Here is a 13,445-nt window from a genome sequence, read left to right on the forward strand (position 1 = left end):
CAGCCGCCCTTCTCCACCTCGCCGGTCATCATGCCCACGCAGAACTCGATGAAAGCGGACACCGCCGGCACTCGCGGCACCTCCTTGCCGCGCACCTTGTCAACAATGAGCTGCAGGTTGGCCAAGCCGTCCTCCTGGGTCACCACCTCGCAGAACGGCGGGTAGCCCTGCTTTTGGCCCCACGCGTTCATGGTCAGCACGCGCTTCTCGTACTGCGCGGCCACCCGCTGCTGCCGCTCCTACATGGATCCACACACACGTGAGCCCGACCGAGAGAGGTGCTCTGGCTCCCTCACCGCCCCGTTGCGCACCTTGCCTTTGAAGCCGTCCGCCTTCAGCCACAGGTTAAACTTCACTTGGTGCTCCTTGTCGGAGGCGAAGTCCTTGCGGTGCGGCATCGTCACTACGGACACAGAGCCCGCCGGAGTCTCCCGGGCAATTTGCTCGGTACCGCGCCAGCGGGCCTTCTTGATGAGCGAGTCGTGCTTCGCCGCCGTCGCCGCGATTCCCGTGCCGCCGCCACGGAAGGTGGCACGTGCTTTTGCGAAGCCCACTTTGCGGCCTTTGCCGCTTGCCCACCGCTTGGCTTCGTCAACGGGCGAGTGCCTTACCACACTCGCCTCGGCATCACTCGAAGCCGCGAGCTCGGATGCGGCCACAAGAGCGGCCTGCTTGGCACGCAGCTGCGTAATCGTCGGCCCGCGTGCGCGGCTCTTCACGGCCTGTGCCGGCGAGTTGGCGTTCACGCGCTGAATCATCATCGTCATGGCTGCTGTCTCGCTCGCTCGTGCGTCCTTGGAACTTGTGCCCGCCTCCTTCTCCTATGAGCTCGTATGCCACTCGCCGCCTGTGTTTGGGTTTCTATGTTTGCGATTTGGAATTTGGTATTTGTCCAACTCTTTGTTTATTTATTTATTTATGCACATGCACATGCACATGTGCATGTCTAGAGAGAGAGGGAGGGAGGGAGGGAGAGAGAGAGAGAGAGAGAGAGAGAGAGAGAGAGAGAGAGAGAGCGTACGGTGTGCGGAGGCTGAGTTGCACAGGCTTGGGATGAGAAGTGCACCTGGGGGGGCTGCAACGGCTGCTCCGAGTGCGGCGCCGAGCCTGAGTGCAAACCATTCTGCGAGACCAAGACGCAACCATGGTCGGTAAAGTGCTCCTGGAACGGCTGCTCGGCCTGCGGGGACGTGTGCAATGCGTGCAAGCCCTACTGTGCGGTCAAGACACAGCCGTGGGATTTGCGCTGCAGCTGGAACGGCTGCTCTGGCTGCACCGAGTGCTCCGTGAACCCGATAGCCACGGGCCCGCCCTCGCGCCCGCCGCCCACGCCGCCGCCGCCCTCCACCTCGCCCACGCCGCCGCCGCCCTCCACCTCGCCCTCGCCTCCGCCGCCCACGTCGCCGCCGCCGGCGCCTCCGCCGCCCAAGCCGCCACCACCGGCGCCTCCGCCGCCCACGCCGCCGCCGCCCTCCACCTCGCCGTCGCCTCCGCCGCCCACGCCGCCGCCGCCCTCCACCTCGCCCTCGCCTCCGACGCCCATGTCGCCACCGCCCGCGCCTCCGCCGCCCACGTCGCCGCCACCGGCGACTCCGCCGCCCACGCCGCCGCCGCCCTCCACCTCGCCCTCGCCTCCGCCGCCCACGTCGCCGCCGCCGGCGCCTCCGCCGCCCAAGCCGCCACCACCGCCGCCTCCGCCGCCCACGCCGCCGCCGCCTCCCGCCTCGCCTCCTGCCTTACCGCCGCCATCACCCCCTCCGTACCTGCCCGGCCTCGCGCCCACGCCACCACCGGCGACTCCGCCGCCCTCGCCGCCGCCGCCCACGCCGCCGCCGCCCACGCCGCCACCACCGGCGCCTCCGCCGCCATTCGTCACCTCCATGGTCGAGGTGAGCGGCGGCACGTTCGCCGTCGAAGTCTCCTGGTCGCTCTCTTGCGACGGCCTCGCCGGTCCCATCACGGGCGGGGCACCCTACGACGCGATGCACGCGGTGCCGCCGGGCTCTTGCACCCTCGACATGGTCGATTCGTACGGCGACGGGTGGAACGGAGCAGAGTGGTCAGCGCCAGGCTGGACCGATGAGACTTTCGGCCTCGAATACGGGTCCTCGGGCAGCGCGAACTTTGTCGTGGCTTACGCACCGCCTCTCCCACCGCCCCTGCCGCCGCTGCCGCCGCCGACGCCGCCGTCGCCGCCTCCGCCGTCTCCGCCGCCTCCGCCGCCATTCGTCACCTCCATGGTCGAGATGAGCGGCGGTTGGGACCCAGACGGCCCAGTCTCCTGGTCGCTCGCTTGCGAAGGCCTCGCCGATCCCATCACGGGCGGGGCAGACTACAGCGCGATGCACGCGGTGCCGCCGGGCACTTGCACCCTCTCCGGCTACGGCGACGGATGGACGTGGTCAGCGCCAGGCTGGACCGATGAGACTTTCCCATTCGATCCGTACGGCTACGGTACCTTTGTCGTGGTTTACGCACCGCCTCTCCCACCGCCCCTGCCGCCGCTGCCTCCGCCGCTGCCGCCGACGCCGCCGACGCCGCCGACGCCGCCGACGCCGCCGACGCCGCCGACGCCGCCGCCACTCGTCACCTCCGTGCTCCGTGGTCGAGGTGAGCGGCGGCTCGTTCCCAGGGGAAGTCTCCTGGTCGCTCGATTGCGACGGCCTCGCCGATAACATCACGGGCCCGCCCATCGCGGCAGACTACGACGATCTGGCAGACTACGAGATGATGTTCGCGGTGCCGCCGGGCTCTTGCACCCTCGACATGTTCGATTCGTACGGCGACGGGTGGAACGGAGCAGAGTGGACAGCACCAGGCTGGACCGATGAGACTTTCACTTTCTACTCTGGGTACTTTCGGAGCGTGACATTTGTCGTGGCTTACGCACCGCCTCTCCCTCCGCCCCTGCCGGCCCTACTTACCCCCGAAGGCAAGTATGCCCCTCTCGTTGTAACGACCCGCACTGCGCCCGAGCCAAGCCATGCCCATCATAGGGCGCGCGGAGCGAAGCACAGACCCCGCCGAGCCACGAGCCACTCCTGCGGCTGTCGGGCCGGGCAGCTACAGCCGGACGAGCCGAGCCGAGCCCGTCCACGGGTGCGCTCAGCCCGCTGCCCCGCACAACACCCCCCGTCTCTCGTAGCTGGCAGCTGGCACTTCTCTCTGGATACATGCACCCGCTCTCCGCGTGCCCTCGCTCAGGTTTGCTCCCTTCAATACCACCTCTAATCGGACGCAGCCGGGGGCCGTTGCCATAAAGGCGGCCACGCCGGGACCCGGCCAGTACACGAGAGGCGAAGCTGACTCTGCCGGTCGGCCCTCGCCCGCATCTGCCTTTGCCTCGGGGACTGCTCGCAACGGCGTCTCGGCCGGGCCTCCGCCCAAGGCCGACGCGCCAGGACCAGGCGAGTACAGGCTGCCGTCGGACTTTGAGAAGAGACGGCGGCGGCACACAGGTCGAGTACGGGCTGCGTCGGCAGGGTTCCGGCAGCATGCCGCGCGCAGCACGCCGCCCTCCATTCCCGCACGCGACCAGTCGTTCGGATACGAGGAGGAGGCGGATCGGACGCTCGTCATGCAGCGGCCGCCGCCGACGGCCCCGAGGTACAGCGAGCCCGACTCAAAGTTGACGCGCCCCTCCGGGTTTGCCACCGCGTGGGGCAACTCCAAAGTCCAGCGGGAAGTGTTTGGAAAGCCACCCGCAACCCCAGGCCCCGGGCAGTACTACGCCCTCGTGTCCGAGCCGGCCGCACCAGCCGCCGCTGCCGCGCGCGCCCGGTTGACGACCGCAGCCTTTGCCGACGGCTCCTTGCGCCTGGCAGAGGCGGATCCCGAGGAACCCACTCCGGGGCCCGGACAGTATCGGCTTCCCGGAGCAATGCGGCAGCACGGCGGCGCGTCGTTTGGCTCAACGGTCCCTCGCAACGGACTCGGGACCGAAGTCTGGGCTGCGGGTCCCGGTCCCGGTGCCTACAGCCTGCGCAAGGACCAGGTTGTGCGCGCCAGTTCGGCCTTCAACACCTATCGCTCTCGGGCCCACAGACATCCCGGATCCCGCACACCCGCCGCCCCCGCGCGCGCCCCACCTCGGCCGGGAGAAAGGGGAGTGACAGTTTGGGATGGACAGCCCGAGTATGTTGAGTCCTGGCTCAACAACGCAGGGAACAAGAGGGGGTGGTCCGGCTCACAAGTCCGGCTCACGCGCCTCGAGCTTAACATCTACCGCACTGGTCACTTCCGCCCCCTCGCTCCCAACCCATCCACCCCGCCCCGGGCCGCGCCGCGCGATCTCGGGCGATCTCGCGCTATCTCGGGCGATCTCGGGGCCGCGCCGCGCTATCTCGGGCGATCTCGCGCTATCTCGGGCGATCTCGGGGCCGCGCCGCGCTATCTCGGGCGATCTCGGAGCGTCGCTCGCGCGGCGTCACACCTGCTCAAAAAGGAAGGAGGTTGGAGGCAGGAGGTCACGCCCCATCCAGAGCGCCGTCGTCGCCGGGTTTTTGGCCCCCGGGTCGTCGCCCGACGGTTGCTGCGCGGGGCAGCAGACCATCGGACGGCGCGACGACGCCCCATCCGGCACGCTCCCCCCTCCACCCGGCTATTGCCGCACGAGCGCCCTCAGCGGCGGAATTTTTCCCTCGCGCTTCCTTGGGATGTCTCTTTTTTTTCGGCTACCCAACTCAACCAGCGCGCGTGCGTCGGGGTACGCGATGCAGGGAAGGCCGGCGTATCCGGCCCCACGGTCCTACCCACCTCCGCCGCCGCCCGGGCTGCCGCCGCCGCCACCGCCGCCGCCGCCGCCATCCGACAGCCTTGCCGAGAGGGAGGAGGAGGAGCTGCAGCGCGCCATCCGAGAGTCGCTCGAGGCTCAGCCTCCGCCGCCGGCGCGTCCTCCACCGCCCCCGACAGCAAACATGACCGAGGAGGAGCAGCTCGAGTATGCGCTGTGGGCGTCCCGGCAGGCAGAGCCCGCGCCGGCCGCACGGCTCTCATCGCCGCCGCCGCCGCCGCCGCCTTACCAGCCGCCTCGGCAGCCGCTGCCGTCCCAGCCCCAGCCGCTCCCTTACCATCCGCCTCGCCAGCACCAGCCCCCGCAGCCACCCGGCCGGCCTCTGGCAGCTCCCCTCGCGCCTCCTCCTGCGCGAGCCTCCTTTTCCTCTCCCTCGCCGCCGCAAGGGCCGCCAGCGCCAGCGCCACCGCCTCGCGCATACCACTCGCCGCCGCCGCCCGCCGCTGCACCCCTCGCTTTCGCGCCCGCCACCTCCTTCCAGCCGCCTCCTCTGGCGCAGCCGCAGCCGCCGGCAGCCGCAGCCGCGCCGCGTCCCCCCGCACGGTCTGGAATTCCGGCGTCGGCCCTGGCGAGCCCGCTTGGCACGCTCCCGCCGCCGCCGCCTTTCTTTCCGCCGCGCGTCGCCCCCGCCGCCCCTCGGCCCGGGCCCGACGGCGAGCCCCCTCCGGAGGGCGGAGGAGGGGGCATCTCGTCAGACAGCCTCTCTGCCGGCGGGCTCCTCGCCTCGCGCCGCCGCTCGACCCACCAGCCGCCGAGGGTTGCAAAGCTGATCGAGATTGAGCCCGACCCGCCTCCGCCTCGGACCGGCAACCTCGCCACCCCCCCACACCCGGACACGCAGCCCTTCGCTGCAGCGGCGCCCGAGGCCGCGCGGACCTCCTCCAACGGGTCGGAGGACTTGATCTCTTTCCGAGGAGAGCAGCGCAACCCGCTCGACTGGACCGCTCAGTTTGCGACGCCCGTCTTCCCGGCCGCGGTACGCCCGGCCGCGGTACTGCCGGCCGCCACGCACGCCACTCCGCCGCCGCAGCCGCTCCTCGCCCCCTCTCTTCCTCGCGACCTTCCGCCCCCTCCCTCGCAGCCACTCCCAGCGACGCCGCCGCACGAGACGCCGCCGCCTCCGCCTCCGCCGCCGCCGCAACAGGCGCCGTACCCCGGCACCGCGCCTCCGCCTGCCGGCCCGAGCTGGCTTCGGAAGGGCTACCCCTCTACGGGCTACCCCGCTGCGCAGGGAGGAGGGGCGCCGCCCCCCTCCTACCCCGCCCCCCCCTCCTACCCCGGCCGCTCACCTCCCGAGGCAGCTTGCGGAGATATGGGGAGATATGGGGAGATCTCACCTCCCGCACCAGCTTGCGGCCCGCAGAGCGGCGCGGGCGGGCTAGCGGCGGCCGCGTCTGCCGGCGTCCCGCCCCCCGGCAGCCTCCCGCCCCCCCCCGGCGTCCGCAACAGCTTTCCAATCGCTCCGTCGGCCGCGCCGGTCTCGCCTCGCGCGCTGGCTGCTGACGCGCCGCCGCGCTCCGCTGCCGCGCCGAACGAGCTGCCGCCCGAACGTGACGCTGGTCCGGCGGACGGGACGCCGGTCTGGCTCCGCTCCGCCGGCAGGGCGCTCGGCGCGACCCCCGCCGAGCCTGCTTCGGGGCGAGAGGCTCCTGCCGGCCGGCGGGTTGCGGAGGTCGAGGCGCTCCTCTCGTACGGAAAGGTCGAGCAGGCTGTGGCGGCGGGCTGGCGCGGCGGAGAGGCGGAGCGAGCGCTCGTCCACCACGGAAGCCCTGCCCACTCCACGCTCGAGCTCTACCTGCAGCCCGCCTCGGAGCCGGGCTTGTCGCTGAGCGACCGCCGCGGCGTCGCCCTTGTCGAGTCGGTCGAGCAGGGCTCGGAGGCGGCGGCGGCGGGGCTCAGGCGCGGCGACGTGGTTTGCGCGGTGGACGGCGAGCCGCTCTACACGTGCGAGGCTGTGTCCGAGGCGGTGCTCTCCGCCTCCCTCGCGCAGCGGTACGGCCCTTCCCTCGCGCTGCTGGTGAGGCGGCCAGCGCGCCCAAAGCACAAGAGGGCCGCCCCCCTCTGGCAGCGCGAGGCGGCGGCGAGTGAGCTGCAGGCGGCGTGGCGCGCGGCGCGCGGCCGTCTGCCCGATCCACCGCCGCCGGCACCGCCTCCCACGCCGGCGCCGGTGCAGCCGCCCGCACCGCCCACTCCCGCTACACCGCCCGCTGCACCTCTCGTCCCTTCAGCCGCGCCGGCGGCCCGCCCCTCCTCTACGGCCGCGGAGCTCGCGGCGCGCGCAGCGAAGCTCTCGCAGACGCCCGTGCTGGCGCCGGGAGAGGAAGAGCTCGAGGAGGCGCCGCAGTTGGCACCGTTGCCCCCGCCGATGCTTTCCGGGAGGAGCGAGGAGGGCAGCGCCGAGGAGGGCGGCTCAGCTTTGGGAGGGGAAGAGGTGGAGGAGAGGGCAGCGGAGGAAGCGCTTGCGGCGGAGGCGGCAGCGGAGGAGGAGGAGCCTGCGGGGCCCGCATCGGAGGTGGAGGGCGTGGTGGTGGTGGTGGAGGAGGAGGAGCAGGAGGGCGGCGGCGCTGGTTGCGCACTGGAGTCCGTCCGTGCTTCGGGCGGGGAGGCGTCGCGGGGAGATCGGTCGCCGGCGAGGGAAGCGGCTGCGGCGGTGGCTGCGGCGGCGGTGGCTGCAGCGGCGGCGGCAGCGATAGCTTTTGAGGCGGCGGCGGTGGAGGCGGAGGAGGCGGTGGAGGCGGAGGAGGCGGAGGAGGCGGAGGGGCTGGCAGCGGGTCCACCGGCGGAGTCCTCTGGGCAGGGGGCGAGGGGCTCGTTGGGAGAGGGCGGCAGGGAGGAGGAGGGCAGCACGGAGGAGGGCAGCGCGGGCGCCGGGGCGCCGCTTGCCGCTGCGCCCTCGTCGCCCTTCGAAGGCGGCGCCCCGCCGACGCTCCGCCGCAGCGACTCTGGCTCGACCCTCTACTCGGAGACGGGATCCGTCACGTCCTCCTGCGCCGACGGCCGGCGGGGAGGGAGCCGTGCCGACTCGCGAGCCGCCGCGCGGGTGGAGCGCGAGGCGATGCGAGCGCGGCTTCAGCACGAGGTGTCGCTGCGGCAGGCGGCCAGCATCGAGGAGAAGCAGCGGCGGAGCGAGGCGCGCGCCGCAGCCGCGGCCGAGCGCGCGCGCAACTCGCGGCACCGGGGCGAGGAGCGCGAGGGAGAGCGGCGCGCCGCGGCGGCGTTTGTGGAGCAGGCGTCGGTCGTCTTGGACGAGCTCGACGCCGCCGTCGCCGCCCCGTCAGCTGAGTCGCGCGGGGAGGCGGCCGCGGGCAGGGCTCATTCGGGAGGGGACAAGGCGGCGGCTCCGCAGGCTGGCACGGCGGCGCACCTCCGGCAGCCGAGCGAAGAGGCTGCCGCGGCGCGGGTGATGGCGGCGGCGAGGGCAGAGCTAGCGCACGCGGCTGCGGCGGCGGAGGAGGCGGAGGCGGAGGAGCGGCACGCCATTACGCCCGCGCCGGCAGACCCGCCATCCCCGGTGGCCGCGGCGCGCGATGCGGAGGCGGGCGACGCAGGCGGCGCGGCGGCCGCTGCGGCTGCGGCGGCGGCGGCTGCGGCGGCAACGACGGCGGCGGCAGCTGCGGCGGCGGCGGCGACCACCGAGGTGGCGCAGCCGCCGACCACGCCGGGCGGCCCGCGGCCCGCGGCGGCGAGGGGCGGGTTCCTCGGCGCTTTCTTCGGGCAGCGAGCGGCGCCCGCCATCGCGTCTCTGGGGGCGAGCGGCCAGGCGGCGAGAGGGAGCGTCGGCGGTGCGGCTGGCGAGGCGGCGAGGGCGCCCCAAGAGCGGGGGGGCGAGGGGGCGGCGGGGCAGGGCGTGGGCGGGATGTCGGAGGAGGAGGCGCTCGCCCTCGCCCTCGCTAACTCGATGGAGAGCTCGCCGCCGCCGCCGCCGACGGCGTCGCCCGAGGCGATGAGCGAGGAGGAGCAGCTCGCGTATGCCCTTTCCCTCTCGGCAGCAGCGGACGTTGGGCCGCCCGCCGCCGCCGCGAACGGCGCTTCCGAGGACGAGGCCTTGGCGTGGGCGCTTCAGGAGTCGCTCAACGCAGAGGCGGCCGCGCAGCCCGGCGGCGGGGGGGCGCCTCCCGCCGCCCCGCCGGCGGGGCTACGCGTGGTCGTCACCGGCGCGGCGGAGGTCTCTGCGGGCGGGCGCGGGGACACGCACATGGTCTACTCGCTCGAGGTGGAGGGGCAGCGGAGGCCGGCCCGCACGTGCACGCGCCGCTTCTCCGCCTTCGTCGAGCTGCTCAACCGGCTCGGGCGCGAGGCGCCGGGCGAGCGAGTCTCGCGAGAGGCGCGCGGCTGCGTCGACGGGTGGAAGACGCGGCTGCTCGTCGAGAAGCGGCACGCGGGCAGGGGCGCAAAGGCGCCGGCCATCGTGTCGGCGCGCGTCGCGCTGCTGCAGCGCATGCTAGACGAGCTCCTCGCTTTCCCCGAGATCTGCTCCTCCGCCCCGCTGGCGGCCTTCTTGGCGTAGCGCGCAGTGCGCGCATGTGGATGTGCGGCACGGCGCGAGTTTGTGGGTAGTGGTTCTCGTGACATGATTTTGTCGTGTGGTCTTTTTGTGGGCGATGCCGATGGTGATCGGGCTACGGTTTAAGTGCCACACTTCACGCGTCACCGTCAGCCGAGACAGCCCGCTGCGCGCTGGAAACCTCAGGCCGGTCGCCCGCGCGCGCATATGAACTTGACACAAGTCCTCCGAGCAAAGGCGTTCGAAATCATCCTGCTCGACTCTCGTCGAATATCAGTCAAGGACGGCCCAGTCAACCGCGCCGCCACGGAGACCATCTCCCCTGTCAGCTCCCGTGCCCCTCGCCTGCTTGTGACCTCTCCGTCCCGCGTCATATTCGGGCCTAGCACCGCTGCCCTGGCTCCTCGAGGCTCATCCCCCTCCTCTCACCGCCCCTCTCTGCCAGCTATCTCTCATCTCCCTCGCCCGCTTGCCCGCCAGTATGGCGCGCTCCTCTGCCAGAGCGGCCTCCCGATCCCTCACCGCCGGCTGCTGCTGCTCCCCTGCCGGCTCGAGCGAGGCCGACGGCGCCTCGAGGGCGGCGGCAGAGGGCGGCTCCAGCGCCTGCTTCGAGAGCCACTGCTGCCACTCGACGGGTACCTATGCACCATACGTGGTCCATCGCGACTGTCACCGCCCGCCACAGGCAGAACAGCGCGCACATGCGAGGGATGGTACTCCGCCGTATCGTAGTCGTCTGGGAAAACCACCTCGCGGACCTCGCCTGCTGCCGCTCCGCCGTGCGTGCGGACCGTGGCCGGGATGACAAAGTATCGGTTGCCACGATCGTCGGTGCCGACCAGCCTTCGGCCTGTGCGGACTCCGGCCCGCGGTGTTCGTATCGAATCGCGAAGCCGCTCAAATAGCGAGCGCTCGTCCGGCGCCGCCCCGGAGCAGCGGCGCGCAGCCAGCGCCGTGCCGCGCGAGCTGAGCCGAGGAACCGAGGATGTCGCGACCAGGCGCAGCATCGCTCCTAGGATTCCTACGTACGTAGGGAATCGAGAGCGCGGGTAGCTGCTTTGACAGCTGCTCTATGAACAGTGCCCCCAGCTGCCCTCGAGCCCTCGGGGCAGCTGGATCGGCGCTCGAGCATGGAGGGGTACCCTTGTGTGGCGGGGCCTTTTCGCACAATCATGGATGGGGCCCTTTTTGCACATAAGAAAAAGGAGGGCGCAATGGTGGTGTTATGTGTTGAAACCACACTTGTAAAATGACCGGTGTGATATTACGAAAGAATTTTACAACCAGAACTCCCCTCGCACACACAACACAACACTGGGCACGGGACTGGCGCGCACTGGCACTAACACAGGTACACCACGGCAAAAGAAATCGTCCAGACCAGGGATGCGAGCTGGTGAGCGCGCTCGCCTGAACGCTAGCTGCTCGTCGCCGACTGACTGGCCGCGAAGCGGGTACGGTGGTGGTACTGGCGGCCGCAACACCTGGTGTGGAGCCTCGGGGGTGGCCCCTTGACCCTGCGGCCGTTCCAGCCGCGGCTCCACGCGCCGATCATCTACCGCCCTCCGCGCCTCCGGGGGGGGGGGCCTAGCCCTTGCTTCCCCACGAGGAGGGAGGGGGGCAGGACCCGGACTCGCCGCCGGCCCCGCCTCTCCCCCCCTCGCGCCACGCTAGGTCGTAGGCTGTGCATCAGTCGCGTCGCTTCCTCATTCGCCCGATCTCCCTCGATCCGCTCCCGCACTGCCCGAATATCGAAGGCCGAGTTGTGTTCGGACAACGGGCCCGCCGATGCCACTCGCCTCTTCACACAGCAGGCGTACACCTTCAGCGCCTGTCCCCCCGACTGTGTCGGCCCCGGTGCGATGTCGTTGACGAGGTAGTCCTCCCCCCCCACCGGAACACCTGCCCAAGGTCCGTCGAGCCAATTAGTCGTTCAGCCAGTCCCCGCACTTCCCGTGCCTGCACTGGCCTGTAGCTGGCTGGGAGCGACAGACCGATCGCCCTCAGTTCCGCCAGGACCGCCTTTTCGCCCGCCACCGTGGCCTCACGATCCCTCTCGGCTTCTCGGATCGCGTTCTGTCGGAGTCTTACCCTGTCTGCTGCCGGCACGAATCTCTCGGGCTGCCTCGAGCTCTTCCTGGCATGATCCGCGTCGGGGGAGGCCGATCCACTGCTGTCGCCCCGGCTCGGGACGTGCTCGCCCGTTGCGACGGTTGCTCCCCCCTCGCCTCCAGCACGTCCCCTTGCCGAAAGAAAGAAAGAAAAGTGATAACCCAAAGGAGGGATGGGAGAACGGCACGCCGCCACCACACAGGGATTTTAAGGAGAGGGGTGTGGTGCGCTAGCCGTCGCCCACCCTTGGGCGTCCGCCTCTTCCTATCTCACTTCGCAGTCTCTCTCCGATTCTCGCTGCAACCTTCGTGCCACCTCGCGATCTCCCCCTTCTCGTTGTGCTCTCCCTTGTCGCTTCTTCCTCTGTCGCGTCGCTCTCCTCTGCCTCGTTCTGCGCCGCCGCCGCCGCCTGCCGTTCCCTTGTTCTCTCGGCTTCTTTCGCCTTTCGGCGCAGCTCCGCCCTCCTTGCTGCATATCCTGGCCCCTCGAGTCTATCGAGCTCCCCTCGCGCAAGGACGACATTTCTGACTCCCACTCCGATCATTTGCCGCCAAGTCATATCGTTGCTCAGGTCCACTCTCTCTTCGAACACTTGTGCCTTCACCCTGGGGTGTCGACGGGCCCCCGGGGGCGACGGGGGTGCTCTCCGGCCGCGGCGGCCGAAAACGGGGACCCACCGCTGCCGCCCGCGACGCCGCCCGCCGCGTCAGATTGTCACGACGCGCGCATCGAGTCGCGTCGGAGAGCCGCGCCGCACCAGCAGCAGCATCTGCACCAGCAGCAGCAGCAGCAGCAGCACCACCACCACCAGAGAGAGAAGCGCACTTGCCCGACGCCGCCCGCCGCGTCAGATGCTCGCGACGCGCTCGTCGAGCCCAGTCGCAGAGCCGCGCCGCGCCAGCAGCAGCATCTGCACCATCAGCAGCACCATCACCACCACCAGCAGCAACAGAGACATGCAGTGCAGGCGCAGAAGCGCTCGCAGAGCGGCGCGCAGCGCCGCGCACGCCACGCTGCGGACCGTCGGACGAGCGCAGCGTACGTCGGCGGCGAGCCGCGTCGCCAGCCGTCTCGCGAGAGAGCGGCGCCGCCGCGTGCGCGCAGCAGCCGCCGCGGCAGAGGCGAGCCGCGACGACGTCCGTACAACGGATAACTGCCATTCGCGGTTCACATCAACAGGGGCCAGCCAGTCAACAGACCCCCTATCCGGCTAGGAGCCGGAACCCTGTCGCCGGCGTGGCTTGGTGGGCGCTGGCCCAACACATACATAAATGTCCCTGCACTCCATCGACCCGAGCAACCTCGACTGGACGACGCTGCTCGTCACTCTGGGCGCGGGGCTGGCCGCTGCCACGTACTTCCATCGCTGCGTCTATCGTGGCGTGCCGCCGGCACTTCCGCCGCCAGGCGGACTGCAAACCAAGGGGACGGTGCAGCTCGAGAGAGGGGACGTCGGAGGGGAGGAGGAGGTATCGCCCTCCGAGCGTCAGAGCGCAAGAGAGACGGTGCGCATCTGCACCGCCGAGCCGGCTTGACACGGTAGGTCAAGCGCGACTATGGCCGGGCGCTCGCTGCGGGCGGGATCCACTTGCTGGTGCCTCCTGCACCGCCGGCAGCGCTGCCACCGCCCGCCGACGGCGGCGACCGGGAGGCGGCCTTCGAGGCGGCTCTGGCAAAGGCGTGCGGCGGCGAGGCGCTAAGCGAGGCCACGATGGTGCGGCTGCGTGCGATGCTCTCTGTCTCTCCCGCGGTGCTCGCAGCACACCGAGTGCCGTCCCACCCTGCCCCGCACGCGGCTGAGGCGGCCCTCCGGCCCTGCAGGTGTCTCTGCTCCTCAAGCTCCAGTGCGCGCCCGCGCTCCAGTCCCACCGCTTCATCGTCGTCTGCAGCGGCGGTGGCGACGGCGGAGGCGCGCGCGTGCGAGTGCTCACTGTCGGCCTGCTGCCCAGCCCCGGCGACAGGTGTGTGGGGGCTTGGGTGGGGTGTGTGCGCGCGGCGTGGGGTCCGGAAATCCCCAGCCGGGCCCCCCTTCCCCTG

The 13,445-nt window shown here is 71.2% G+C and overlaps 3 protein-coding genes across 3 annotated transcripts in view; 1 reads left to right on the forward strand and 2 right to left on the reverse strand.

The window, feature by feature from the left end:
* Positions 1–1,541: 1,541 nt before the first annotated feature.
* Positions 1,542–9,299, forward strand: EMIHUDRAFT_102729 (hypothetical protein; the record flags this gene model as incomplete). Its single annotated transcript, XM_005769136.1, has 5 exons — positions 1,542–2,454; positions 2,633–2,789; positions 3,205–3,997; positions 5,463–5,768; positions 5,937–9,299. 5 exons carry the CDS (start codon positions 1,542–1,544, stop codon positions 9,297–9,299), a joined length of 5,532 nt encoding a protein of 1,843 aa, XP_005769193.1.
* Positions 9,300–9,478: 179 nt separating this feature from the next.
* On the reverse strand, positions 9,479–10,303 carry EMIHUDRAFT_210289 (hypothetical protein; the record flags this gene model as incomplete). The annotated part of the gene is made up of 3 exons (XM_005769137.1): positions 9,479–9,652; positions 9,726–9,935; positions 9,998–10,303. The coding sequence occupies 3 exons, from the start codon at positions 10,301–10,303 to the stop codon at positions 9,479–9,481; spliced, it is 690 nt and encodes a 229-aa protein (XP_005769194.1).
* A 1,952-nt stretch (positions 10,304–12,255) lies between these two features.
* Positions 12,256–13,445, reverse strand: part of EMIHUDRAFT_102730 (hypothetical protein) — a gene marked incomplete at both ends in the record, with an annotated part of 3,312 nt that continues 2,122 nt past the window's right edge. Inside the window, one exon of the mRNA XM_005769138.1 lies at positions 12,256–12,421. Within this exon, the coding sequence (XP_005769195.1) occupies positions 12,256–12,421 (166 nt within the window). The remainder of the gene's footprint in view (positions 12,422–13,445) is intronic.

The sequence above is a fragment of the Emiliania huxleyi genome (assembly GCF_000372725.1).
Source record: "Emiliania huxleyi CCMP1516 unplaced genomic scaffold EMIHUscaffold_43, whole genome shotgun sequence".
Taxonomy (NCBI): domain Eukaryota; phylum Haptophyta; order Isochrysidales; family Noelaerhabdaceae; genus Emiliania; species Emiliania huxleyi.